At 54.8% G+C, this 26,288-nt stretch overlaps 1 protein-coding gene and 1 long non-coding RNA gene across 2 annotated transcripts in view; one reads left to right on the forward strand and one right to left on the reverse strand.

Moving 5' to 3' along the window:
* Positions 1-3,525: 3,525 nt before the first annotated feature.
* On the reverse strand, positions 3,526-15,395 carry N4BP3 (NEDD4 binding protein 3). The gene is made up of 5 exons (XM_042933190.1): positions 15,141-15,395; positions 9,501-9,851; positions 8,713-9,240; positions 8,097-8,351; positions 3,526-7,964 (listed from the first exon to the last, which is right to left on the reverse strand). The coding sequence occupies exons 2-5, from the start codon at positions 9,819-9,821 to the stop codon at positions 7,434-7,436; spliced, it is 1,635 nt and encodes a 544-aa protein (XP_042789124.1). The 5' UTR covers positions 9,822-9,851; positions 15,141-15,395; the 3' UTR covers positions 3,526-7,433.
* Positions 15,396-15,541: 146 nt separating this feature from the next.
* LOC122216413 overlaps positions 15,542-26,288 on the forward strand; it is a 28,152-nt gene continuing 17,405 nt past the window's right edge. Inside the window, exon 1 of the long non-coding RNA XR_006200887.1 lies at positions 15,542-15,734. This is a non-coding gene — a long non-coding RNA (uncharacterized LOC122216413). The remainder of the gene's footprint in view (positions 15,735-26,288) is intronic.

The following is a 26,288-nucleotide window of genomic DNA, read 5'->3' on the forward strand; positions in this document are numbered from 1 at the left end:
GCATGTTAGGGGTGCAGGAGTTAAACTTTCCTGATGTGGTTCCTTGGTGCTCTTTATGAAACATCAAGCGATGTTTACATTTTCTTTTTTCTGCCCAGCCTCGCTGGTCCCCTAAGCCTGTACTTGATATACCCACTGGGTATTCAACAGAAGGATTCTGCTGGTGGCGGGGGTCCCAGCCCCTGTCTGGCTGCCCTCTGAGAACGCCCCCCTTGAGGGGCGGGGAGTGGAGTGGGGGAGAGATGGGGGTTGCAAAATGGCCCTAAGGAGGAAGGGTAAGGATTAGGAAGGGAGAGGAGACCTAAGCCAGGACGGAATTCACATACCCCCCAGACCCCCTTCCTACACAGGGGAGGGGCAGAGAAACTCCCCATTTCCTCCGCAGGCCTCAGGGATTTGGACTAGAAACAGCCCAAGAAAAAAGACTCTTATCTCTTGTTTCCGTGATTTCCTGCTCCCTTTTGGGCTAGTCTCATTCCAGAGCAACCTCCCCTCCAACCCTCCAGGCCTCCTTCCCACCTCCACCCACCCCCAAATGCTCTTGCGCAATCTTCTTTTCTGTATAGCGTTTGCACAATCCAGTTGTGTTTTCTTTATAGCATTTGACTTGAAATTGTCTTGTGTGTTTATTCGTTTATTCTGTCTTCCGGCCCCTAACACATACACACCCTTTAGGATAAAAGGTCCTTTGGAGTAAGGACTCTAGACTCATCACTGCTGTATCCTCAACACCACGTTCTTGGAACACAGTAAGTGCTCAAAAATACTCCGAGGTAGCCAATATCCTCTACTCCTGAAGGAGGAAACGGCAGCTCCAAAACCTTATGACACACACAGGGAAGAGGGCAGTCCACAGTCCCCCGCGGGAGCGTCGTCGGAGCATCCTGGAGAGCCCTGTCTGTGCACCTTAAGCCTCGGTGGTCCTGGCCAACTTGGGGGCCGCGGGGGCGGAGAGTTCGGTGAACCCTGCCTGGGGCCACGGGCTGGACTGAAGCCGCCTCCAAGTCAGCAGGACCTCACAGACCTTCCCTAACGCCCCAGGCTTCCTCACTTCCTCTGGGGGAGCCTTTGCTTGTCTCACAGTCCAGGTGGGCGGGAGCAAAACCTGCCTTCTCCAAGAACTTTGAATGTCCCGCGCGCGCACCTGAGCACAAGTTTTTTGTGTCTCTGCCTCTGTCTCTTTCACACACGCACACACACTCACACACACTCTCACACCCCAGGCCATTTCACCTCTGTCTGTCATTGTCCACCCCACATGTGGCTCTCCTTGCATGTCGGTTATACTTCTCAAAGTGCACGGATGATTTTGTCGTGCTCATTGGGACTATGGCTTTTGTTTTGTTTTGTTTGAGGGGTGGAGTGCTTCAAAGCAGAAAAACCTAGCTGTTCTCCACTAACTCAGTAATCGTCTGTTTAATCTTTTGCTCAAAGTTTCCTAGGATTTTTTTTTTTTTTAATTTCAGTCCTCAATACATGTCCATTTTATTTTGCAGGGGGTGGTGCACAGTATGACTTAATTTTTCCCCAAATTTGTGTCCAGTTATCCCAGTACCTCTTATTAAATGATCCTACTTTACCCCTTCGTTTTGAAGCCTTTTATCATAACATTAAGATTTTCTACTGAATGGAATCTATTTCTGGCTCTTCATTCCTTCCATTGAGATGTGGTATTATTTTTACACCAATGTCATATTGGTGTAAATGTCATATTGTTTACACCAAATTTACACCAATGTCATATTGTTTTACTTGCTACTTTGTAATATGTTCCAATATGTGGTGGGATTATACACTGTTCACAAAAAGGAAAAAAAATTAAGGAAAAGCAAGGTGATTGAGGAAGCAGATCACTGTTGCTGGGGATGGGGATCGGGCTGACCAGGAGACGCAGGAATTTGGAGGGGGGCGGGTGACAGAACTATTCTGTATCTTGATTGTAGTGTTGGTTACACAACTTTCTGCATTTGTCAAAGCTCTAAAAACTACTCTTGGGGCACCTGGGTGTCTCAGTTAAGCATGTCTGACTCTCGATTTCAGCTCAGGTCATGATCTCGCATTTCGTGTGTTTGAGCCCTGTGTCAGGCTCTGTGCTGTCTCCCTGTCTCCCTTTCTCTCTGCCCCTCCCCTGCTTGCTCTCACTCTCTCAGAAATAAACATTACAAATTTTTAATAAGTAATAAATTAAAGCTATACTCTAAAAATGAAGCATTTTCCTCTATGTAAATTATACCTTAAAAATGCTGGAGGGGAGCGGGACCAGATACACAAAGAGCACGCTAGATAAAACTCTAAACAAAAAGCAGGGGCGGGGGATGCCTGGGTAGCTCAGTCGGTTAAGCATCTGACTCTTGATTTGGGCTCAGGTCATGATCTCTTGGTTTGTGGGATTGAGCCCCACATTGGGCTCCATGAGGAGCCTGCTTGGGATTCTCTTTCTCTCTCTCTCTGCCCCTCCACCCGACTCGTTCTCATGCTCTCTCTCACTTGTGCTCTTTCTCTCTTTAAATAGGTAAACTTTTTTTTTTTTTTTTTTTTAAAGAAAAAGAGAAAAAGTTCTTGGATAAGACAATCCCTGGCATGTTCTTCTGAAAATACAGCCTTCCTCACTTCTCAGAATAAGCCCTGGAAGGCCAGGCTAGGAAAAGATGGAGTCTCCCCTGATAGCTGGGGTGAGGGCAATAACAGGTAATGCAGATCCTGCCTGCCCTCTGTGGAACCTCTGTGGAGCATCAGGCCTCAACCTGTGGAGCTCAAGTTGCCTGCTCAGGCCCTGTCTCTTCTTCCACCCTCCAGGTGGCACCCAACCAGTCTCCTGCGCCTTCTCTCTCTTCCTGCCCCTCCTTGTCAGGCTTTGGTTCAGGCCAAAAGCAGCTGCTTCATCTGTAGGCTCTGGAGCAAAATGAAAATGTAAGGCTCCTTGTTCAAACATCATTATAATTTCAAGATGGCAGGGTGCCTGGGTGGCTCAGTCGGTTGGGCGTCAGGCTTCGGTTCAGGTCATGATCTCACGGTCTGGGAGTTCAAGCCCCATGTCGGGCTCTGTGCTGACAGCTCAGAGCATGGAGCCTGCTTCAGATTCTGTCTCCCTCTCTCTCTGCCCCTCCCCGGCTCGCACTCTGTCTCTCTCTCAAGGAAAAAAAAAAGTTCAAGATGGCAACAGGAGACCATTGCACCAAGTGTAGGGCCCTTCCGAGTGTGGTCCTGAATGACAACACACAGGAAAAGCTAGTCCCAGTTCCGGCCCTCCCCCTTGGCTGCCTGAGGGACCCACCCACAGCCACAGGTGAAGTCTTCCTGTGCCAACTTACCAGGCGGTCTAGGGGCTGCCCTGCCTCCCTTCAAACCCTTCTAGACAGGACCCTCCCTTGGACCTGCCCCACACCTCTCTGTGTCCAATGCCAGGCCAATCCTGGACGCTCTCGTCCCACCCTGCTCCTGAGGAAATCCTCCCAACTTCCCTTCCTCAGAGAAGTTTATCTTGCTGAAGAAAAAAAAAAAAAAATTACTCATGACACTCATCAGTTTGGTAAGGAAAACTTTATTCAAGAGAGGCTACTGCAATGTGGAGTTTTGTAGTAGGGCAGAGAGAGTGGGCTCAACTTCAAATACAGCAAGGAAAAGTAGAATTTACAGCCAAGGAGCGGGTAGGGGTCAGTGGATGAAAAATTACTGAGAGGAAACCTTGGGGGTCTGGAAGCAGATTCTGGCTAAATGCACCTCACAGGAGTCTTGCTGAAGGCAGGCCAGCCGTCGCCTGAGGGGGTTGGTGGAAGATTACATGAGGAACATAGTCAGATATGGACAAAGGGGGAGTCTGGCTAAACTAAGCAGAAATCTTGCCAGAACCGGACCATATAAAGAGACACCTGCCAAGGTCAGGCACAAAGAGAGGTCAGAAAAGTGCCTGACCAAAATATGGTCAAATACACACCCCTCGTCACCTGCAGTGAAAAGTGAGCCAGCCCGAACTCCACAGTACTTACGCCTTACCTTTCATGACATATTTCACTTTTGCTTTGTTGTAAGAAATAGCACATTTCCTTTTCTTCTCCGAATCTGATAGAGCTAAAACCCACCTACTAGGGTGGGGAGTTATGCAATCTGAATTGTCACCATGGGGCATGCGTCCTCTTTGAAAAAAGGCTCCCTGATACCTATAGATATACCCAGTCTGAGAAATTTGCTTCTCCATGCGCCGTTGACTGGCCACTGTGATGTAGAGGTCTGCACGCTTTTGGCCCGGTCACTACCATGGACAGATGTGTGTGCTGTTTCCCTCCCCCACCCACAGGGAAAGGTCATGGGGGCAGGGGCGTTGGCCACTGTGGCTTCCTCATCTGAGAACCAGGCCTGGCCCTGAGGGAGGTGTGCAGTGCCTCCCCAGGCAGTGAATGGGGACTGGCTCTGCAGCCCCAGTGCTTGGCCCAGGTGCCCGGGAATGGTGAATGAACACTCAGAGCCAGAGACTTCCCCACCTACTCCACTCCACCCCTAGCTTGAACCCATGACAGCCAGGGAGAGGTCTGGTTCCTCTTGAGTCCAAAGCCCTCCAGTGCCTTCTGGGCTGGAGCCAGAGCAGTCTCTGGGGATAAAAACAGAAGACACAGTCCTGCCTGGCAATGCCCACAGCCCAGTGGAGAGACCAAAATGTCAGCAGAAGTAGCGGACTGTGGGCACAGGGACGGGGGGCGCTGCCCAGGCAGGGCAGGGCAGGAGTTCAGGGCAGACTTTCCTGAGGAAACAAGATCTGGGGACTGTGAGGAGACTCTGCCTGGAGGATGAGGGCTCAGAGGTGCTGTGAGGGAATGATGGGGTCAGAAAGGGCAACCACTATCAGGGACTCTGTGGAGGCCAGGCTGTCAGAGGCCTTAAGTGATAGGCTGAGGGGCTCAGGGAGTGACTGGAAGAGGTGACACTAGCTGAGCTGAGAACAGAAGGGCCCAGGGGCATGGAGCCCAGTGTGGGCAGCTGGCCTCAGTTCTGGAGAATTGGCTGCTTGGGCCTAGTCTGCCAGGGCAGGGGGACCTCTGGGCACCTGGTGAGCTAAGGGGTCCACCAGGCTCAGGAGGGAGGGTTCCGAAGCAGTAGCCACTGCAGTGGCACCTGTGATCAGCTGGTCCCAGAGCCACCCAGCCGGCTTGGGGACCAGGGAACTGGTTTGCCCAGCAGGGATGAGCTAACAGGGATCCGGTTCCCTCTGAGCCACCCCAGCTTCAGCTCTCTCGTGCCCTCCCCCTGCATCTGGGTCTGGCCCTGGTTTCTGGCACAGCTGCCAAGTTTTGGTACCGCCCACCCACTCCCCGCCGGCTGTACTGGCCAGCCCAGCTCTCTAATTGCTGGGTGGGGAGCTGTCCTGCAGAGATGGTTCACCGAAAGGTAGACCCCAGCCACTGTGGGGCACCTGGGCACGCAGCCTGCCCAGTTCTGGGTTGTGGGGAGGGAGTGACCCAGGCTTCAGGTCAGCACCTAGCTCTGCTGGGGAGAGGGGGCTTCTGGAAGGTCACTGGCCCAGAGATCTCGGTTTGGAGAAGTCTGTGAAATGGGTTCCAAGGCCTGTGGGAGACCAGCCTGCCTAAGTTGAGTGCTCTCTGTTTCCCTCCCCAGGCAGAGGACCCAGACACAGGGGTCTGTCCTGGCCACAGGCTCTACTCAAGCCTGGCCAGAGACAAGTGGGGCAGGGACTGGTGGAAAGAAATGGGGCAGAAGGGAGCGGCCAGGAAGCAGCCCTCCTGGCCTCCAACCCAGGGGCCCCAAACACACCCCCAGACACACCCACCACCCACAAGACAGCTTTACACACCTGCCACTTACACAGCCATAAACACACCATCCCCACGGAAGACAACACACACACCCCATTCCCCACCCTAAAAAGGTGGGGCACATCAGCTCATACTCCATAGCCCCATAGGTGCCCCTACATAGCGAATCCACTTACCACCAGGACCCACATGCTGGGGCCTGACAGGCTGCCAGGCATGGCCTGGGAAGGGGGATCATGGTGGAAGGGAGCAACCTGGGGTTTTTGCAGAGAACATACCAGAGGATGCTGCTGCCCCATCAGGGCAGGCACTGGGAGGAGAAGAGGTCTGTGCACTGGCTCCCCTGGAGCGGGAAGCACATCTAATTCAACCCTGAGCCCCCAAGCCCTGAAGGCCTAACAGATAGGAAGTGCTCAATGCATGACATATGGATACTGATCTTTACTGCAGAGAGTGGGGAAGGGCTGCCTGCATGCCAGCCTGGGTCTGTGTTCCAGGCCATGCACCCAGGAGGGAGCAAAAACCCAAAGGGGAAGCCTGACTGCTGAGAGGCTATGGGTCAGAGTGGGCTTTAGGGGGCTGAGCCCAAGGGTCAGAGAGCCCGGCGCAGGGCTGGGAGTGGAGGGCTCCTTCCTCTCAGGACAGATCTTTCCAAAATACAAATCAGATCACATCTCACCCCTGCTAAAAAATACCCCAGGGCCTTCCACTGTCTACAGGAAAATGGCCACATTCCCTGCTGCGGTACAGGCCCTTCACCAAGTAACCCACCCACAAATTTTGTCTCCTCTACCTTCCCAGGGCCTCCCATCCCTGTGGGGGGGGGGGGAGGGGTGCACCACAGCCAGACAGAAAGATGGGAGGTGGGTTCTGGGAGGGGCAGGGCCCTACTGGAGCCTTTGGGTGCTCCAGGGGAAGCTGTCTTAGGCCGGCCCCAACCCAGCAGGGGGCTGGGTACCACAGTCCAGACTTCCTACCAAGAGAATGTTTCATGTTCTAGCAATGCCTTGGTTGACTTGCCCTTTTGTTTTTCTGGGTTCTCTGGCATTGTTCCTTCCGAAAAATCCCACTGGTGCTGAGAAAGGAATTTCAGCCCACACGGCAGCTAAGGAACCGTGTGGTGCTGGGGCATGGATTCCTCCACTCCCCAACACACATGCCCAGCAGCTGTGCACACAGGCACATGGCACGGCCTCCCACCGACCATGACCATGGAAGGAGCTACATACAGCCAAGGTAAAGGGCCCCCACCCCCAACCATCCACAATCCTCTAGCCCCAGGCCAGGGACAGGCCCAGTGTATCACCCAGGGCCTCCTTGTAGAAAATGTGGTTTTATTCTGAGGGAGGCCAACGTCCCCATCCCAGCCTCCCTCCTTCACGCCTGCCCTTCTGCATCACGGGGCCCTTGGTCCCCCAGCCTCCTTCTCTGGGCCACATCTACTCCAGGGAGCAGGGCGGGGCCTTGCCGAGGTGCTCCTCTGCCAGGAGGGCACCCTATCCAGCCCACAGCAGCGCTGGACCCCTCCTCTCGGTGGGCCTCCCCACTCCTGGCTGGCCTCAGCAGCTCCTGCCCCCAACCAATGTAAGGAAGGAGCCAGCCCTCTCAGCGCGGGCTCGTCCAAGCCGCTTTCTGGCCGTGCTTCTGCAGCCCGCTCACCCCCTGGCTTCAGATCTTGGAGGACTCCAGCCGAGGACTCCAGGGTGCTGGGGGCTCCCGCAGTGCCCGCAGCTCTTGTTCCAGCGCCTGGTTGCGGCGGTACATGTCCAGGTAGCCTCCTTGGATCTCCCGCTGGTAGCGCAGCACCCTTTCCTTCTCCTCCTGCCACGTCCGCCGCTCCCGCTCAAAGCACAGTGCCTGCTCCTGGGCGCGGAGCCGCTCCTGCACCAGCTGGGCCCGCAGCTGCTCGGCGCCACCTGCGGCCTCGCTGCTGCCACCCGCCTCCCCCAGCAGCCCCCTGCTCTTGCAGTCGTCGGTCTCACAGCTGCCCTGGGCTTCCTCCCGAGAGCCCTGCTCCTGCAGGCTCCGCACGGCCTCGCGCAGCTGGGCCAGCTCTGCGTCCTGGGCCTGCGCCTGCGCCCGGCTGCCCCGAAGTTGCGTCTTGAGGCTGAAGATCTCGGCCAGCTTCTGCGCCAGCTCGGCCTGAGCCTCCCGCAGCTGCTGCTTCAAGAGGCTAATCTCCGCTGTCTTCTGGCACACCTGGGCGGGGAGGGGCGGGGCACAGGATGGGCAAGAGCCAAACAAAGTGGGTAAGACCAGGGGCCAGCAGAGGGTGGGACCCCACAGGTGGCAAAGAGGACATAAAAAGTTTCTGTATGCCCAATTTCTCACCTCCCATCGGGCTTCTTCCTCTGGTCGGGTGTTAGGGTCAGCATCCGGGAGGGCACTGGGGGGCCGAGGCTCGGGGCCCAGGCCCTGCTGTGCCCGGAGCTCTTTGCGCAGCCGCCGCTGCTCCTGCTGGGCCATGAACAGCTGGAGCTGGAGGTTGCGCTCACTGCGCTCTGCCTTCTGAGCCACCTCGTGCAGCCTCTCCACATACAGGCGCTTCAGCTCGGACAGCCACAGCCGCTGGCGCTCTTCCAGCACCTGCCAAGGGGACGAGGCGCCTGCCATGCGGGGATATCCCACACACGGACCACCCAACCCCCCCTCGCTCCTGAACACCAACTGCCAGCCCCTCCACAACACTCCAGCTGCAACTGGAGGTGAAGTGCCTGCCAAGACTGCCCAGGGAGTCTCTCTTCCTCCCTTCCACCCAACTCCCAGCAAGGGCCACCAGTGACATGACATTCCCATCACATGGGGGCTGGGGAACCGAATCAACTCCATCTTCCTTACTCTCTTATGCCCAGAGCTACGTAAGTGAACTGGCTGGGGACCCTTCTGTGTGTCCTGTACTCCAATGCCAAGGGACAGAACAGGACCCCAGAGCAGGGGGAGCCCTCACCTGTGTGAAAGGGTTGGAGCCATCCTCATCACCGAGGCCTCTCTTGAGATCTTCACAGGTGTCGGGAAGCAGGGCCACCACCTCCTCGGCGGTGGGGCAGGAGAACTCATAGGGGGGCGGTGGCTCGGGCAGGCAGCTCAGCATCGCCAGTGGCCCAGCCTCCTTGGGGACCCTGGAGGCCCGGTCCAGGGAGCCCCCAAGGTGGTTAATGTGGCCCAAAGAGGAGCTGAAGGGGCCAGGACCAGTGCCAGGACTGCGGCCAAAGCTGCCCCCGCTGGAGGAGTCAGACAGGCTGGGCTCGGGCTCAGGGCCGCCCTCGTCCAGGCTGAGCGCATGCAACAGCTGGGCCCGGGCCTGTGCCTGGCTGGTCCGGGGCCCTGGGCTCAGGGGTGGGTGGCAGGCCAATGTGTGCAGGCTGCCATTGCTGCGCCACAGCTTCTGGCCCTTGTGGGCTGCCAGGCTCTGCATGGACAGGAAGCCTTTCCCAGCGCCCGCCACGGGCTTGAACACCGATGGGCGAATGCGGCACTGCCGGGAAGAAAGGGCAGCTTTGAGGCCCTGGGCTGACCTCACCTCTGCCCTCTAACGCTCCCACAGCCCCCAGGATCCTCTCTGAGAACCTGGGGTGTGTGTGTCACACAGAGGCAGTGACCGGTGACCAAAGACCAAAGCCTCAGGACAGCCTACAGCAGGATTTTTATGTCCCAGCCCCATCAGAGCATCTCCGAGGAGACCCTGAGCTCCCCATCCCTACCAACACTGGGGAAGGGAAGTGGGCAGAGATGCACCTTGTCAAAGCGACCCCGCTCGGGCAGTGAAGTCTTGCTGAAGTCACCAGCTCGAGGATGCTCCCGGTAGTAGAGGGTGGTGTAGTCAGCACTCTCGTTCCGAGGGGCACGCTTGGCTGTCTTGCTGTCCTTCTTGGGGAGGTGCAGGTAGCTGAGGAGCTCACGCTGGCCCAGGCCCTTCCGGAGGAGCCCATCAGGCTGGCGGGAACCCCGGGGCCCTGCAAGCGCTGCCCGTAGCTCTTCCGGGGACAAGTCCTGCCGTTCCAACAGGCTGCCCACGCTGCCCATGGCAATGCCAGCAGGGCCCAGGGCTGTGGCCATGAACTTTCAGCAGAGCACAGGCAGCTGTTTCTGGGGATTGGGAGGCTCCGTCAGAGGCAGGTGGGCACTTGCTGCCCAACCTCTCTGATACTCTAAAACCAGTTGCTCTTTGCCTATGTCAGCCACCTGCCTGGCCCAGGCCCAGGAGGCAGATATGGGTCCCGGAAAGAAAACCCAGGACAGGACTCCTAGGATGGCAAGAGAAAGGGCCCCAAAGTCATCTGCCTGGTGCCCCAGCTCCAGCTATAAGGGCCGGTGTGATGGGGGGGACATAGGGGAACGGCCCCAAAGCGGCAGGATGGGGCCCCTCCCAGGACTGGGCCAGCTGTGGACTCAGGCTCTGTCCAACTCTGACCCTGTTCACTCTCCTACCAGGCTCCTCACCCAATCTGGGGGGTGGGGTGGGCAGAGGGTACAGGGAACCGGGGCCAGTGGCTTATGATTCTCCATTCCTTCTTTTTCTCTGGGGAGGGGGAAAACCCAGTTGAGCCCCTCTTCCTGCAGTGGGTCAGATTTCCCCAAGGGAAGCAGCTGGCACGGGTGGGGTTGGGGGTTTGTAGTGGGAGGGATACAAACAGGAAGGGCCCGAGGGGAGGAAGGATGATGGTAACAATGGCCACAGTTTCCGGAACAGGTGTTCACATAGTCATAGGGGCAGTGGGGGGAGGCAGGGGGAAGGGCCAGCGGGAGCCCCCGCCAGCCCCTGCATATGCTGCCACTCCAAAGACCACCACCAGGTGCGTGGGGGGATCCAAATCTTGACCCGGGGTGGGGCCAATTACACGTAGGCCCTAGCTTCCTCATGCAGACAATGGTCATGGCAAGTCTTATCACTCAGAGATGCTGGGAGGATGGGCTGAGATAACAGGACTAAAGAGTCTAGTTCAGGGCCTGGCCCCTAGCCAGGCAGGGTCAACACAGGCTGGTTGAAGATGAGCTCAGCTGCTCAGATGACCTCCCCGGCAGGCGGCCCAGAGACCAGGTTATGGACCCAGTTCCCATCTGGGCTGAGACCCCCCACCCCTGGCCTGGCCCTACCACCCCACTGGATCCCCCCTATCCAGCCCAGGGCCCGGCACATGGTCCATACTCAGAAAGGACCTGCTGAATGAGTGAACACCACCGTCTCTGCCTCTGGCCCCCAAGCGGCTGCTCCCATCTACATACAGACACCCAGCAGGCATGTGGTGGCTGAGCACCCCCCACCCACCCAATATGCTTCCGGGACACCCACTCCCACCTCAAACAATGGTCGTTAGGAGGCTCCATCTTCCTCAACCATTTCCAGGTTTTGTGTTTGTGGAAGACAAAGCTCTCTGGGAGACGGAGGGGGGGCATGGCCCTGCCTCCATCTAATAACCTCTGAGGATGTCACAGGGCTCACAGGGCCAGAGGACTCATCCACTTAAGGAATCAGAGGTGCTGGCCACCTACAGAGACACAGCCCTGCAAAGGAGTGATCTTACGGAGTCCCGTGAGATAGCCGTTGTCCAGGGCACTGGGGCTCCTGCAGGTGAAGTGGCTTGCCCAAGGTCACAGAGCTGGTCAGGCTGAGATGCCTGTGATCCCAGCAGGATGCTGTTGAATGTTTAGTGGGGGCCCAGGATGGCATCCACAGCCCAAAGAGTTAGAATTGAAGTATCCCTGGGGTGCCTGTGTGGCTCAGTCAGTTGAGCGTCCAACTTTGGCTCAGGTCATGATCTTGTGGTTTCTGAGTTCAAGCTCCACATTGAGCTCGCTGCTGTCAGCGCAGAGCTGGCTTCAGATCCTCTGTCCCTCTCTCTCTCTGCCCCTCCCCCACTTGCACTCTTTCAGAAATAAATAAAACACAAAGTATCCTGCCTCCCAATCTGACACCTCCTTACCATGAGCACACTTCACTCTTGTCACTGCTTCTCAGGGAGACAGACAGCAAAGAACCTGGTCTCCAGCCCTGTCCTCACACTGCCCCTCCATGGGGACCCTGGACACTATCTCATCGCCCTTTGCCATGCCTCAGCTTCCCCATCTCTGAAGTGGGGAAAGACTGCCTGCCCTGGCCTTCCCTTTGGGTTTTTGTCACAGAAACAATGGAGGTGAAAGGTCTCATGAACTATAAGCCCAGTGCAAGCATGGTGGGGGGGGGGGGGGGGAGGTGGCAGTGGTGCTGAATATGCCCATCTAGCCCCAAACACACACCACTTCACCTTCCCCTGGGCAGATCCTTATTTCCTGTTTCAGGAAGAGACAACTAGCACCTCATGTTCCCTACAAATGGTCTCAGGGTCAAGGGGGAGAGTCCTTGAGCCAGAGGCAGCCATGGGCCACTAGAGCACATACCCCACATACAAACTGCAGTCTAGTCACTGAAACCAGTAGCACGGTGGTTCCTATGTGACAGGACACAGCACAGACAGTCACATCCAACAGCAGACACAGTCATGCACAAGGTCACCTTTGCGGCAATGAGCATCCTCTGGGACACACACACACACACACACACACACACACACACACACACAGGAATGGTCTAGCATTACTCTAGCATGAAGACCCACTCGTCCTCCCAGCCCCCAGGCTAGATGCAGAGGGTATGAGGGTGTGTGTGGTAAGGGGCTTCTCTCCACGTGTGACTTGAGCAGTTAGAAAGAGCTGTGGAGCTGGATGAAGGGGGCACACACAGCCCCTTCCTTTTGTCTTTCCCTAATGCCCTCGCCCTCCACCCTTCACCCCTCCTAGGTAACTTCTCTGGCTGTATTATCAGCTCTCCCAGAGAGGCTGAGGCCCCTGGCTTTTAGGAGGTTCTACCCTGCCCAGGTCTCAGTCTGGGACAGTCCCTTTTCCTACAGGGGTCCATCCCGCCTCCCCTCCCAACACACACACATTCCTTCCCCGTTGCTTGGAGGCCCAGGGAATGGCCTGGTCAGGCCAGGGCAGCTGTGCAGGCTGGGCTGGAGAGGATGTGTGTGTGTGTGTGTGTGTGGCGGGGGGGGGGGGGCGGTATTGGAGGGAGAGAGAGACAGCAAGAGCCTTGCAGCCCCCATGGGAACATCAGAGCAAAAACCAGGGCCTCCTCCAAGTGTCTCCAAGGGCTTCCCTGCCAAGAGCTCAGTACACACCCTGGGGCTCAGAGCTCTGCACAGAGATGAAACCCCACCACCACCACCCTGGTGGCTAGGTTTGGGCGAAGCCATATTCTGCACAGGCCCCAGCTGGCCTCAACAGGACCCCTTAGTTCCTGTTCCCAACCCCTGGGCCCAAGATTAGCCAGCAGCATTGAAAGCCCTGGGCAGACAGGGGCATCTCTTTTGGATCAACCCTTGGTGGTGACAGGAACATGAGGCTCGGGAACCATGCTGGCCATGAAACAGAGACAGGGCACGCAGAGAAGCATCCCAGCATCCGTTAGTCAGCCCCACATGGCTTACCACAGCCTCACAACACCCAAAGGTGGGGAATATTGAGATCTTCTTCAGAAGAGGAAACTGAGGCCCAGGAAGTAAAAACACATGTCTGAGGACATTTTCAGCTGCCCTGGAGAAAGTACGCCAGCTCCTCAGGTTTAGAAGCCCATCCTGACCCCATCGTGAGTCTCCTCCAGCGTGGGACATCCCAGAGCATGTGGGCAGGAAGCTCCAGAGTCCCGCCTTAGCTGTGGCTAGCCCCTCCAGAGCCCAGGCCCCAGGGGAAGGTCCCACCACCTGCTGGGGGGGATCAGCTTTGCTAGAGGGAGTGTCTGCAGCTGCCCCTGAAGAATTGGACTGGAATGTCCCAGTTCCAAAAGAGGGGCAGTGGGTAAGGGGGCGGGGGGAGGGCGGGGGCGACAGAAGAGGCTGGCATACCCTAGTTACACTGTGACACCTGAAGAGGTAAAGCTCGGCATCTAACCACAAAGGAGTGTGTCTGAGTATCACCAGAGAGTCACAGAGGCATACACCACTGTACAGTTTTTCTGAGCCTTTCATTTCATCATCTGCGCTCATCTCCACAACAGCCTAGTTGGGGTTAGGCAAGGAACCTGAGGCCCAGAAAGGCCTAGAAGCCAGCTGCCCAACATCCCACAATGATGAACAATTTCAAAACCCTGGGCAAGGCCCTCTCTCCTGCTGTCCCAGCCAGAGGTCACCAGCTGCCCTTCACAGACACACACTACTGTGTATGTGTGTCGGGCCAGCCCCCCACACCTGCCTCTCTCAAGGGCATCTGCAACCAGGTAGGTTTGGACTCCAGTCTCCTCAGCATAGAATTCTTCCAGCCCGCCCCTGGTCAAAGAGGAATAGTGGAAACACTGCCGCATGGGGACTCTGAGCCCTGGAAGCTACTGATTCTAGAGGCGGGAGCAAGCTGGCCACATTCATTCACAGTCTTGCACATGTACACCCACACTCAGCCAGCCAGCAGAGGAGCCCTGCCCAGGAGGGCCCTGGAGGAGGCTGATCACTGGGCCCAGAGTGGCCTCCTGCCTCCACTCCCTTCTTGGCTGGGCAGGGAGAGGGCACAGAGGGTCAAGGTTGCAGGTCAGCCGGGCTAAGCCGCAGGTGCAAACAAGGAGAGCCCCAATCTGTACTAGGGGACTGGGTGCGGGGTGGGAGGCAACCGGTCGCAGTACTCTTTCTCGACACAGCCAGGGACTTGACGTGGGCCTGGCCCCAGGCTGGTCCTCGCTTTTGCCAAAGGCTGTGGCCAGACTGGGCAGGTGCTCCCGCCACCAAGAACTGGTAGCGTCCCCATAGGTCGGGATCCCTAGCAGCTGGCAGCTGCCGCCCTTACAGAGAAGGGGACCGGAGCAGGAAGGGGGTGTCCCGGAGGGGACGGGAGAGGGGTCTCGTGGGGAGCAGACGATGTTGGCATCCCCACGAAATTCCCTCCCCCAGACCCCGAAGGCTGTGACGGAGGCGTGGGCTCCGCAGAACTGCGGGAGGTTCGGCGAGCTACCTGGGGGGGCCAGAGGGGACGTCTGTTGCTGCCTCCTCCCTAAGGCCTGCCCGGAGCGGCCGAGCTGGGGGGCCGAAGCCCAGGTCAGACTCCCGCGCCAAGGGCGCCTGCCCCACCCCAGGCGCGGCGCAGGGGTCCGAGAGAGCACATTTGCAGGGGTTGCGGAGAGCAGCGTAACCTGCCGCCGGCCCCTCCAGAGGAGCTTCGCGGTCGGTCCCTGGTCCCGCGCCTCTGTGCTTCAGTGTCTGGAAACGCACACCGCACCCTGCCACCCCCGCCCACTTCTCAGACGGGCACCTCGCGGGCGAAAGGCTGCGGTTTGGCCAAGGTCGCCCGGAAAGCGAGATCTCGGCGGCCGGCCCCACCCCCGAGCCCAGTCCCCGGCCCCCGCCGCGTCCCACTCACCATGCTGGCGCCGCTCCGCGCCCCTAGCGCGCGACAGTTCCCTCGCGCGGATTCGAACCCTCTCTCCAAGCGTCGGCTCCAGGCGAGAATGCGAGCCGGGCCGGAGCGACCAGGCGGCAGGCGCCTGGAAAACGCGGCCAGCCGACCGGGCGGGCGGGCGCCGGAGCCGGATTGGCGAGGGAGGGACGCGCTCCGCGGCGCTCGCTAGCCTGCCCCAGAGGCGGAGGGAAAACCCGGCCTGACTCACCGGCGCGCCGCCAGCCCAGAGCCCGGCCGGGCCCCCGGATGTGGGGGGCGGGGACGGGGGGCAACCCCCGCCCACCGCGAGCCAACCTGAGCCCCGCCCGGGCTCGCCGCGCCGCCCAGCCGCCGCGCGCCGGAGCCGCCCGAGCCCCCTGCCGGCTGCGCCCCGCGCCGCGCGGATTCCCGGCGGGTCGGCAGCCCCCGCGCAGCCGACGTCCCCGGAGGGCGTCCAGCCAGCCCCCATCCTCCTCCTCCCGGCCTCGCCCGTTCCTCTTCGTTTCCAGAACTCGGCAGCTTCAGAAGAGGCGCGTTCCGTCCATCAACTCCCAGATCCTCGCCGCCTCCTCTTAGGTAAGCATTGTTACCCGTTTTAAGGTTGAGCAAAAGGTACTCCGAGAGCTGGAGAGATTGACCCCAAGGTCTCCGGCTCGTTAGCGACTGAATTGGGCGCTAAGATTTTTTTCTTTTCTTTTCTTTTCTTCTCTTCTCTTTTCTTTTCTTTCCTTTTTTCTTTTCTTCTCTCTCTCTCTCTCTCTTCTTTTTGTTTTGCCGCCAGAGTCTTACAGGGGCAGCAGATTCAGATGCCTTCAGGGGCCAGACGATGTTGAGTCAAATGGGTGTAGGACAGTAGAGGAGGTGGAGACAGAGACAGAGATGAACACCTAAAGGCATTCAGACTCAAAAAATTAAAGCAGGTGTCTTCCTCAAAAAGCTCAGCAGAGTCCTCGAATGACCCATCAATTCCACTTCAAGGTGTATACCCCAAAGAATTTGAAAATAGGGACTCAAGTATTTGTACACCAATGGTCATAGCGGGACTCTTCACAATAGCCAAAGGTGGACACAGTCCATTGCCCATCAACTGATGAATGGACGAACACATTGTGGTATATCAATGCCATGGAATAATATTCAACCATAAAAAGGAATGAACTTCTGATACCTGTTACAGCATGGAAAAACCTCCAAAAAATTATGCTAAGTGTAATAAACCAGGCACAGAAGGCCCCCTGTGGTATCATTCCACTTGTATGAAGTAGGTAAATCCCTAGAGACACAAAGCAGATTGGTGCCAGAGGCTGTAGGGAGGGAGAAATGAGTGACGCTTAATGCGCATGGAGTTTCCTTTTCGGATGAGGAAATGTTTTGGAACATGAGAGGTGGTGGTTGCACAACATCGTGAGTGTACTAAATGCCATTGAATTGGACACTTTAAAATGGTTAATTTGACGTTGTGTGAATTTAACCACAATTAAGAAAAGAAAGCACGTCACCCGTGGATCAGACTTGGCTCATGGGTCACCAGTTTGCAATCCCTTGGATTCTGTGCTGTCCTTACCCATTTACTAACAATGGGGGTGCCAAATTTAAGAGGATTCATCTCTAAGAAAACGCATCACTGCTACTTTGGATATTAGCTCTTGAGGAGCCCCCAGTCTGGTAGGGTTACTCACTGGGACAGATAAAAATTTAGCACAAGGACACACTTTACTGTTTTGGGGACCTGTGGAAAGGCCTCACTGGGGAAATCGCTTTTGAGGTGGTACTTGAACGGTGGGAGGCATTTCCAGGGAGGAGGGTGCTCACCATTGTCAAGAGCCTATAGGGGTGCCCCGGTGGCTCAGTAGGTTAAACGTCCAACTTCGGCTTAGTTCATGATCTCATGGTTTGTGAGTTCGAGCCTGGCATTGCACTCTCTGCTGTCAGCACGGAGCCTGCTTCGGATCCTCTGTCCCCCCTCTCTCTGCCCCTCTTCCGCTCGCGTGCTCTCTCTCTTAATCTCAAAAGTAAATTAATTAAAAACAAAAAACACAGCACCTTATCCAAGATCTTCTGACCACTCCCCCACCCCAAGTCCAATGTTCTTTCTCTGTACCAGGCTGCCAGAGGGAGGTGGGAGAGGAAGGGTGTTCAGTATTTTGGAACATCCCAACAGGAGGGAAAGAAATCAGAAAATACTCTGGAGCCTAGAGATGTTAAACACAGGGAGGAGAGGGGAGGGGAGAAGGGCAGGAGGGTCCTGGCTGAATGGAATCCTGGGAAAGTGGCTGCACAATGGAGGGGAGCAGAGCAGAGGCTGGGGGGTACCTTGGTTGCTGCATAGGGAGCTGGAACCCCTTCACTGAACTGGACTGGGTGCAGAATGCAGGGGGGCTGGAGCAGGGGCAGAGAGCAGCCTGGCTCTATCCCTCTAACAGAACTCTTGTTAGAGAAACAAAATTGAGGTGCCTGGGTGGCTGAGTCGGTTAAGGGTCTGACTCTAAATTTCATCTCAGGTCATGATCTCATGATTCATGAGTTCGAGCCCTGCATTGGGCTCTGCACTGGCAGTGTGTAGCCTGCTTGGGATATTCTCTCTCTCTCTCTCTCTCTCTCTCTCTCTCTCTCTCTCTCTCTCTTTCTCTCTCTCTCTCCCCCCCCCTTCCCCAGCTCGCTCTCTCTCTCAAAGTAAATAAAAAAATAAGCTAAGAAAAAGAAAGAAACAAAATTGACCATGCCCCCTCCAGCCTGGCTATCTGTCTCCCACTTCCTGCATAGGTCTAGACTCCAGGCTGATAAGGACATCACCCCCCCCCCCCCCATCCCTCCCACCAATCTGGGAAGCTGGCCTAGCAGGTGCTCCTTCCTGCCTGGTTTCTCTGAGCCCTTTGAGTTTGTCCTGATCCCCTGGATGGGCAGTACAGGGCAGAGGGGACCCACTGCCCCAAGGGAGAGGCAGCTTTGGTCCCAATCCAGAAAGTTCCTCCTTGTCCACCTCCATATGCACCATGCCCTCTACCCTCATGCCTTCCTGTGCACATTCACAAACATGAACCTTAGGGCATAAACCGTAGAGCATTACGTTGAACCCTGGGGTACCTTCAGCCCAACCTCCTCTGATGGAAAAACTCCCCCAGAACGCATATCAGAGCTGGTTCCTGGCAGAGCTGGGCCTGGAAGCTGGGTATCTTGCCTCCTAGACATGGGGCTTACTGTGTTCAGCCACAGTGATGCCAAGGGGTGCGGCACTTTGGGCACCAGGCCAGGGGAAGGGAAGCAAGCTCCCTGGCTGCACCCACTTCCTGAATCGGCTGACCTGGGACCATTTAATTTCTCTCTTTGCACCTCAGTTTTCTCACCTTGAAAAGGAGATCGTGTGAAGTAATGTGAAGCACTCGACACAGTTCCTGGCAGATGGTGGCCATCTGTAAATGTTAGTTTATCCGTCTCCACTTCTCCTGATGCGGAAAGGAGGCAAGTTTGTCAGAAGGACAAAGTGCTTCATGGGGCCTGTCTTCAAGTGGCCAGGGACGCCATGTGGTGTCCCCACCCAGCATGCACTCTCGATGTCTCTGATCTGTCTCCCTGGGCTAGAGAGTAGGTGCATCCTTGCTGCCTGAGAGTGGCCAGGACTTCAAAATCCCAGAGCCTAGGGGCGCCTGGGTGGCTCAGTAGATTGAGCATCCGACTCTTGGTTTCTGCTCAGGTCATGATCTCATGGCTTCGTGGGTTTGAACCCTGCATCCAGCTCTGTGCTAGGAGCGCAGAGGCTGCTTGGGGTTCTCTCTGTCCCCCTCTCTGTCTGCCCGTCCCCCATTCGCACTGTCTCTGTCTCTCTCAAAATAAAAAACTTAAAAAAAAAATTTTTTTTAAATCCCGGAGCCTACCCATGGTGACTAGGGACTGTCCCCTTCTCTCTGCCTGCCACCTCTGGCCTTGTCACCTTTCTCCTTGACTATTGCAGCAGTTATGCCCATGCTCGGGCTCCCAGCTGTCGCCCACTCTGCCCCAGAAGGTGCATTCCAGTCCACACATTCTGTCCTCAACCTCGTGTTCTTGAAAGGTGGCATCCCAGCTTTAGGACTAGTCCCATGCCCCCCCTCGGGCCTGGCCTCTGCCCCTGTCTTGTGCACCTCTGCACTGGGAACCGCCTCAGTGTCCTCATCTGTTAGGGCTGGTCCTTAGGAGCACCCATTAATGGCACCTGCTGTGTCCCTCGCCCCACGTCCAAGGCAAGGTTACTGCCCCCATCTTCCATCCCTGCGGCAGTACAGCGTTTGTGGATCTTCTGTCTGTCACCTTCTGGAGACAGTAAGCCCTGAATGCACAGCGACTGGTCTCTGGTCTATGAATAGACCCCCAGGACCTCCTCCAGGGCCTGACAGTTGGCCGTGTTCAGCTCCAACACACCATCTGCCAAAAAGCCACTGTATCGCTTCTTTCTCACCAGGAGAAGGAGGAAGAGAGGCAGGCCTGGCGCTAATCCCCAGTCTGTAACTTCCTGGTGCCCTCTGAGCCTCAGTTTCCTCGTGTGAACACGCAGAGCCGCCTGGAGGATGAAATGGCACCACTGTGAAGGAAGGGCTTGACAGCGGTGTGTGCCCCACCTGCCCTTCACTCCTTGCCTTCTCTCATCCTCTCTGGTCCCCTTGGAGCAGAGCCAGGCCCTGGCCCGAGGGAGGAGGGAAGAGAGCGGGGCGTTTCTGGAGAGGTAGCCTGTGGATTTCATACCTCGTAGAGAGCAGGCTGGCTGGTAGGGGCCCGTTCCAGCTGCTGCCAGCCCTTCCAGGAGATCTGTGTCATGGCGGGGCATCATGGCTGGCGGGATCGAGGCAGTAGGGCCCTGACACCGTGCCCCGGGGAGAGTGCCCCACACCCTGGGGTGAAAGTGGACTCCCGGGCCCAGGACTGCCCTTCCTGAGTCACCCGTGCCAGGGAGGGGCCTCGGTTCATCCCTTCTGCCCACCCCCCCACCCCACCCCCCAATGACCGGGGCAGCTCCAGCCTGCAGGGTAGGGTGGAAACTGACAGCTGCCAGGACTTGCTCAGGGGCCTGCCCTGGGGCAGAGAGCTCAGACCTGCAGGAGCCAGCCAGGACAGCAGTGCCAACACCGCCGGAAGTCCAGGCGACCCAACTGGCCCACCGGCTGGTCACCGGCCAGCTGGCCTGGCCCCACATCTGCCGCCCAGATGGTTAACAGGGCACCTTGCTCTGGAATTTGGGAGACCTGGCCTCCAGTCCCTCTGTCCAAGGGATTTATGGGTGGGAAAGGGGGTGGGGGGGAAATTGCAAGAAGTCTGGGGAAGTCACTGCAAAACCGTGCATTGACCAGATGAAGAGATTCTAGAAATCGGTCGCACAACTGCGTGAATGTGCTTTAACACCACTGAACTGCACGCTTGCAAATGGTTAAGACAGTAAATTACACGTTAGATGTATTTTACCACAATTTACAAAATTCATGAAGGAAGAAAAAAAGTCAGGTCACTATGCTGTACACCTGAAACTGATACAACATTGTGTGTCAGCTACACTCAAAAAGCACAAGAAAGGGGCTCCTGGGTGGCTCAGTTGGTTGAGTGTCCAACTTCGGCTCAGGTCATGGTCTCAGGGTCTGTGGGTTTGAGCCCGGTGTCGGGCTCTGTGCTGACAGCTCAGGGCCTGGAGCTGCTTCAGATTCTGTGTCTCCCTCTCTCTCCCTCTGCCCCTTGCTCCTGCTCATGCTCTCTTTCTAAAAAGCAATTTAATAAAACAAAAGAAAGAAAAAAAGTTGTACACTGAAGTGAACTTGGATCCTTACGTTCCAGGGTTACCTAAAAGACACTAGTAGGGGCCAGTCATTTCGTTTTGAGCAAGGACTTCATCCAGATTACTTTTAAAGCTTAATTACAGAAATTTCCAAATATGCACAAAGGCCCATAGAGGAGAATAAAAACCCTCCCAGGTCTTCATCACCCTGCTTTAGGGTTTTATTCATCTCCATATAAACATTCCCTCCACGCCCCGGCCCCACCCCCGCTCACAGGTTACATGAAAGCAAAGTCCGGACATTATGGTATTTCACCCAGCAGTATTTCAGTGTGGACACACATTTTAAATTGTAACTGCCATTTATTTTAAGGGTGTGTGGTTGCTCAGGTACAATGGCCAAAGACGAAGCTGAAGGGTTCAGACTCCCTGGGGTCCGCCAGGCATGGCCTTCCACAGATGGTCCTCTCTGCTGGGCCCCCTGCCCACCAACACTGCTCTCCTGAGAGAGAATGGAAGCTCTCCCCTGAAGGAAAGGCCAGGAAGAGAAGTGACCTTTTGTCACCTGTGGGATTCATGTGTCTGTGGAGAAATTGGCTAAGATGCCAGTGTGCACTGTTTCAATGTTTTTTAAATGTTTTATTTATTTTGAGGGAGGAGGGGCAGAGAGAGAGAGAGAGGCACAGAATCCAAAGCAGGCTCCAGGCTCTGAGCTGTCAGCACAGGGCCTGACGCGGGGCTTGAACCCACGAACCTCAAGATCATGACCTGAGCCGAAGTCGGATGCTTAACCTACTGAGCTGCCCAGGTGCCCCGCCCAGTGAGCCCCTCATGCGCCCTCCCAGCTACCCATGTCCAGCTGGTCAGCTAAGCCTGGGGCACAGCCGTCGCTGCCCTGGGCCTTGCTACATGAAGCGCCCCCGACCTTGGAAGTCTGAACATCAGCACTGTCTCCCCTGTGTCTTCTGCTGAGGCAGAGATTTTCCTTTGCTCCTACTCTCCTGCTTCCTCAGCCTGCTGAGTACATGTGCCCGACACAGCCTGCCCATCTGGCTTCCAGCCCCAACCCGAGGCAGGCCCGCCTCACAGAGCCATGTACCCAAACATTTACCCAGCCCCACCCAGGAGAGCCAGACAGGCTCCTACACACCCTCACCTGCCTGGCGCTGCTACGCCCCCACCCCACCCTCCAACCGAACCTACCTGGGCAGCAGCTCTCCTCCCACCAGCTCCACCACCTTGGAGATCCAGGCCACACACAGACCTTCACGTGGTTGGCAAGGTCCTCCAGGCACGTGTTTATCATGCCCTTGGCAGGTCATGCCCTGTGCGGTGTGGACATCGTGGGGGTCACTCCCTGTACCTGCCTCTTATTCTGCATACAGCTGCCAGCCCCAGGGGGCTTTCCAGGCTGGTGGGGTTAGTTCACCTGATGAGCCAGTGGGAAGGTCACACAACCTAATGAACAGCTTGTTGTGGGTCCATCCTTTGGGAAGCAGACACTGAGGTGGGGTTTGGAGCACAGGAATTTATGGGCTGAAACATCTATGAAAGAAAAGGGGAGGAAGCAGGATTGGACAGAGGTCACCACCCGGCAATACAGACCCCGATGATTCTGTTTTATTTGGACGTAGTTTTAGACGTAGAGAAAAGTTGCAAAAATAGTGAAGTTCATTGATATCCTTGACTGAGCCTCTCCCTGTGTTAACATCACACATAAGGGGCTCCTGGGTGGCTCAGTTGGTTAAGCGTCTGACTTCAGCTCAGGTCATGATCTCGCAGTCTGTGGGTTTGAGCCCCACATCGGGCACTGTGCTGACAGCTCAGAGGCTGGAACCTGCTTTGGATTCTGTGTGTCTCTCTCTGCCCCTCCCCCTCTCATACTCTGTCTCTGTCTCTCTCTCTCTCTCAAAAATAAATAAATAAATAAATAAATAAATAAATAAGTAAATAAGTAAAACCATCATACATAACCACAACACAATGATGACAGCAGAGAGGTTAACAGTGGTGCAGGAATATAAACTGCAGGCTTCATTTGGGTTCAACCAGATTTTCCACTCACACCCCTTTCTGGTACAGGATCCAGCCAAGCACTGCACACTGTATTTATTTACCACTGTTCTTTCATATGGTCAGTCTTCAGCTCGATTGACCCGCATATTTGCTGTGTTTTTTGTCCTTCATTCCTTCCTGTGCCCATGATCTTCCTTCTCAATCATTTTCTCTCTGCAAAACAAACAAAAAAAATTGTTTTTAGATTCTTTTAATGTGCAGTGGTCTGCTGATGGCATATCCCCCAGGTTTTGTCTGATAATGTCTTTCTGGTGTCTCTTCTTGAAGGATAGTTTCTCTGAGTATAGAATTCTAAGTTGGCGGTAATTTTCTTTTAAAAAAATTTTAAGTTTATTTATTTGAGAGAGAGAGAGAGAGAGAGAGAGAGAGCATGCAGGGGAGGTGCAGAGAGAGGGAGGGAGAGAGAGAATCCCAAGCAGTCTCTGCACTGTCAGCACAGAGCCCGATGCAGGGCTCAAACTCATGAACCGTGAGATCATGACCTGAGCCAAAAGGAAGAGTTGGGTGCTTAACTGACTGAGCCACCCAGGTGCCCCAGTAATTTTCTTGTAGTACTTTGAAGCTATTGGTTAACCGTCTGCTGGCTCCCATGTTTGCTGTTAAGGAGTGAGATGCAGTCAAATTGTGTGAAGCAGGCAGGTTTCGCTAGCGTGTGCTGCGGTAACAAACATCCCCCTACATCTCCTTGGCTTGCAACAACAAAGGTTTATTTTTGGCTCACTTTCCATGCCCTGTGGTGTCAGCGGCAGCTCCTCCCTGGGACATGCTTGGCTCCTGGCATGGAGGGAAAAGAGCCATGGCAAAATCATGTGATGGCTCTTAAAGCCTTTACTGAAAAGTAGCAACAGGCATTACTTACCCTCACGTGTCATTACCCTTGCAGGTCACCGGACAAAGCCTGATGTCACCAGGGTGGAAACATACTAGCTTCCCATAGGGATTGGTGGCAAATAATTGACAACAAAGATGCTATCTACCATGTTCTCTGTGTCTCCTTTAGAGAGTTCTGGATCCCTTAGGGTCCACTCAGGAAAACGTAAACCATGCTAGTTTTTTCAAACAAAGGGGAAATAATACACAAAGTGGATTGCACAGATTTTGGAAGACCCAAAGAGCAAAAGAGGGTACTGAGGTTGCCCCGGTTTATAGTTTCTACCCCTGGACCTGGGAAGAGAAGAGGGAAGGGGCAGGGTTAACAGCACTTAGAGTCTTGGAGAAGGAAGCCCTTCTGGGGACCCCCAGAAGAGGGACCCTGATGGCTTGGGCTATGACCTGCAAGGGGGTTGGTGTGGCTAGTGCTGGGAGTGTTGAAAGGAGCTGGATGCCAGTGAAGTAAAGCCAGCAGGAAGTAGAGACAGGAAGGAATCCCCTTCCCCTGCCGGCTAATCTCCCTTAGTGCCTCCCACTGGCAGAACCAAACAGGAGGTCATCTGACAAGGGGGCCTGGGAAATGCCATTCGCAGACCCTAGCCCAGCACCACACAACAGATTGTAGCTGTGACCTGAGACACAAGAAGTAAATGACCAGCACTATTAGCTATCATTTTCTTCTGGATGCTTTTCCTATTCTCTTTGTCTTGGATTTTCTACATTTTCAACCATGATGGGTCAAGGTATGGATTTCTTTTTATTTACTCTGCTTGGGATCCATTTTGTATAAATGTTGATTTATTTATTTTTGGAGAGAGAGAGAGAGAGAGCATGAGCAGGGGAGGGGCAGAGAGAGAGAGAGAGAATCCCAAGCAGGCTCCTCACTGTGAGCGCAGAGCCAGATGCAGGGTGGGATCTCACGGATCGTGAGATTACTTGGGATCCGTTTGAATTCTTAAATCTATAGATTGATATCTTGTACCCATTCTGGAAAATTCTCAACCATCATCTTTTCAAACATTGCCTCTATTCTGCTCTCTCTTTCTTCTTTTCCTCTGGGACTGAAACTAGATGGTATGTGAGGCCTTCTTGCTGTAGGTTCCATATCTGTAACCTTTTCTTCTGTTTTTTTTCCATCCTTTTTTTGTCTCTCCATACTTCTTTCTGGATTGTTTCCTCTGACCAGTCTTCCACTTCTCTGATTCATTCTTCAACCACGTCAAATCTGCTGTGAAATCAGTCCATTAATGGGGCACCTGGGTGACTCAGTCAGTTAAGCATCCGACTTCAGCTCAGATCATGATCTCACAGTTCATGGGTTTGAGCCCCATGTGAGGCTCAGTGCTTATGGTGTAGAGCCTGCTTGGAATTCTCTCTCTCCCTCTCTCTTTGCCTCTCTCCTGCTTGCACTTTCTTAAAAATAAATAAACTTAAAAAAATCAGCCCATTAAGTTTATAATTTATTTTTTATTTTTATTATTTTTTATTTTTTTAATTTATTTACTTATTTTGAGAGACAGAGACTGTGCAAGTGGGGGAGGGGCAGAGAGAGAGGGAGACAGAGAATCCCAAGCAGGCTCCGCACTGTTAGCACAGAGCTCAATGCGGGGCTCGAACTCACGAAACCATGAGATCATGACCTGAGTCGAAAACCAAGAGTCAGTCACTTAACCAATTGAGCCACCCAGGCGCCCCTGTAATTTACTTTTTAGTTTCCACTTACTCCTTTTATACATGTGCTATATAATTTTATATAGTTTCCTGTTCCTTGCTGGAAGTTTCAATTTTGTTATTTAATTTCTTTTTTTTTTAAATGCTTATTTATTTTTGAGAGAGAGAGAGACAAAGTGTGAGTGAGAGAGGGGCAGGTAGAGAGGGAGACACAGAATCCGAAGCAGGTTCCAGACTCTGAACTGTCAGCACGGAGCCTGATGCGGGGCTCAAACTCACGAACTTTGAGATTATGACCTGAGCCGAAGTCGGACACTCAACCGACAGAGCCACCTGGGTGCCCCTTTGGTATTTAATTTTTTGAACAGAGTACATGTAATTTGTTTTATAGTCCAGAATTCTTCCAGTTGTATTTCTGTTGACTGTTGTTTCTGATGGTTTTAGTTCAAGGAATCTTGCTTTCTCTCACGTGTCTGGTTGTTTCTGTACGTTGAATATTACAGTTGTGATATTATTTGTAGAAATAATTTGCAGTGGGGTGATTTTGTCATTTGCCAAAAAGAATTTTCTATTGCCTTTGCCAGGTGCCTGGAGGGATTAGCAAACTGAGATCATGTTAGTTCATACTTAGGGCATGATGTTGCCCCAGGATGACTCAGAGTGGGACTACTATTCAGGGAAGGGCTGGTTTTCAGTTCAGCTTTACTTCTAGGGTGCAGTCCTCTGGGGCTTAACCCAATGTAGTGTTTATTGGTCCCCTACCTTTGGCAGGCCCCTGA

Source organism: Panthera leo, chromosome A1, assembly GCF_018350215.1.
Source record: "Panthera leo isolate Ple1 chromosome A1, P.leo_Ple1_pat1.1, whole genome shotgun sequence".
NCBI classification, from domain to species: Eukaryota; Metazoa; Chordata; class Mammalia; order Carnivora; family Felidae; genus Panthera; species Panthera leo.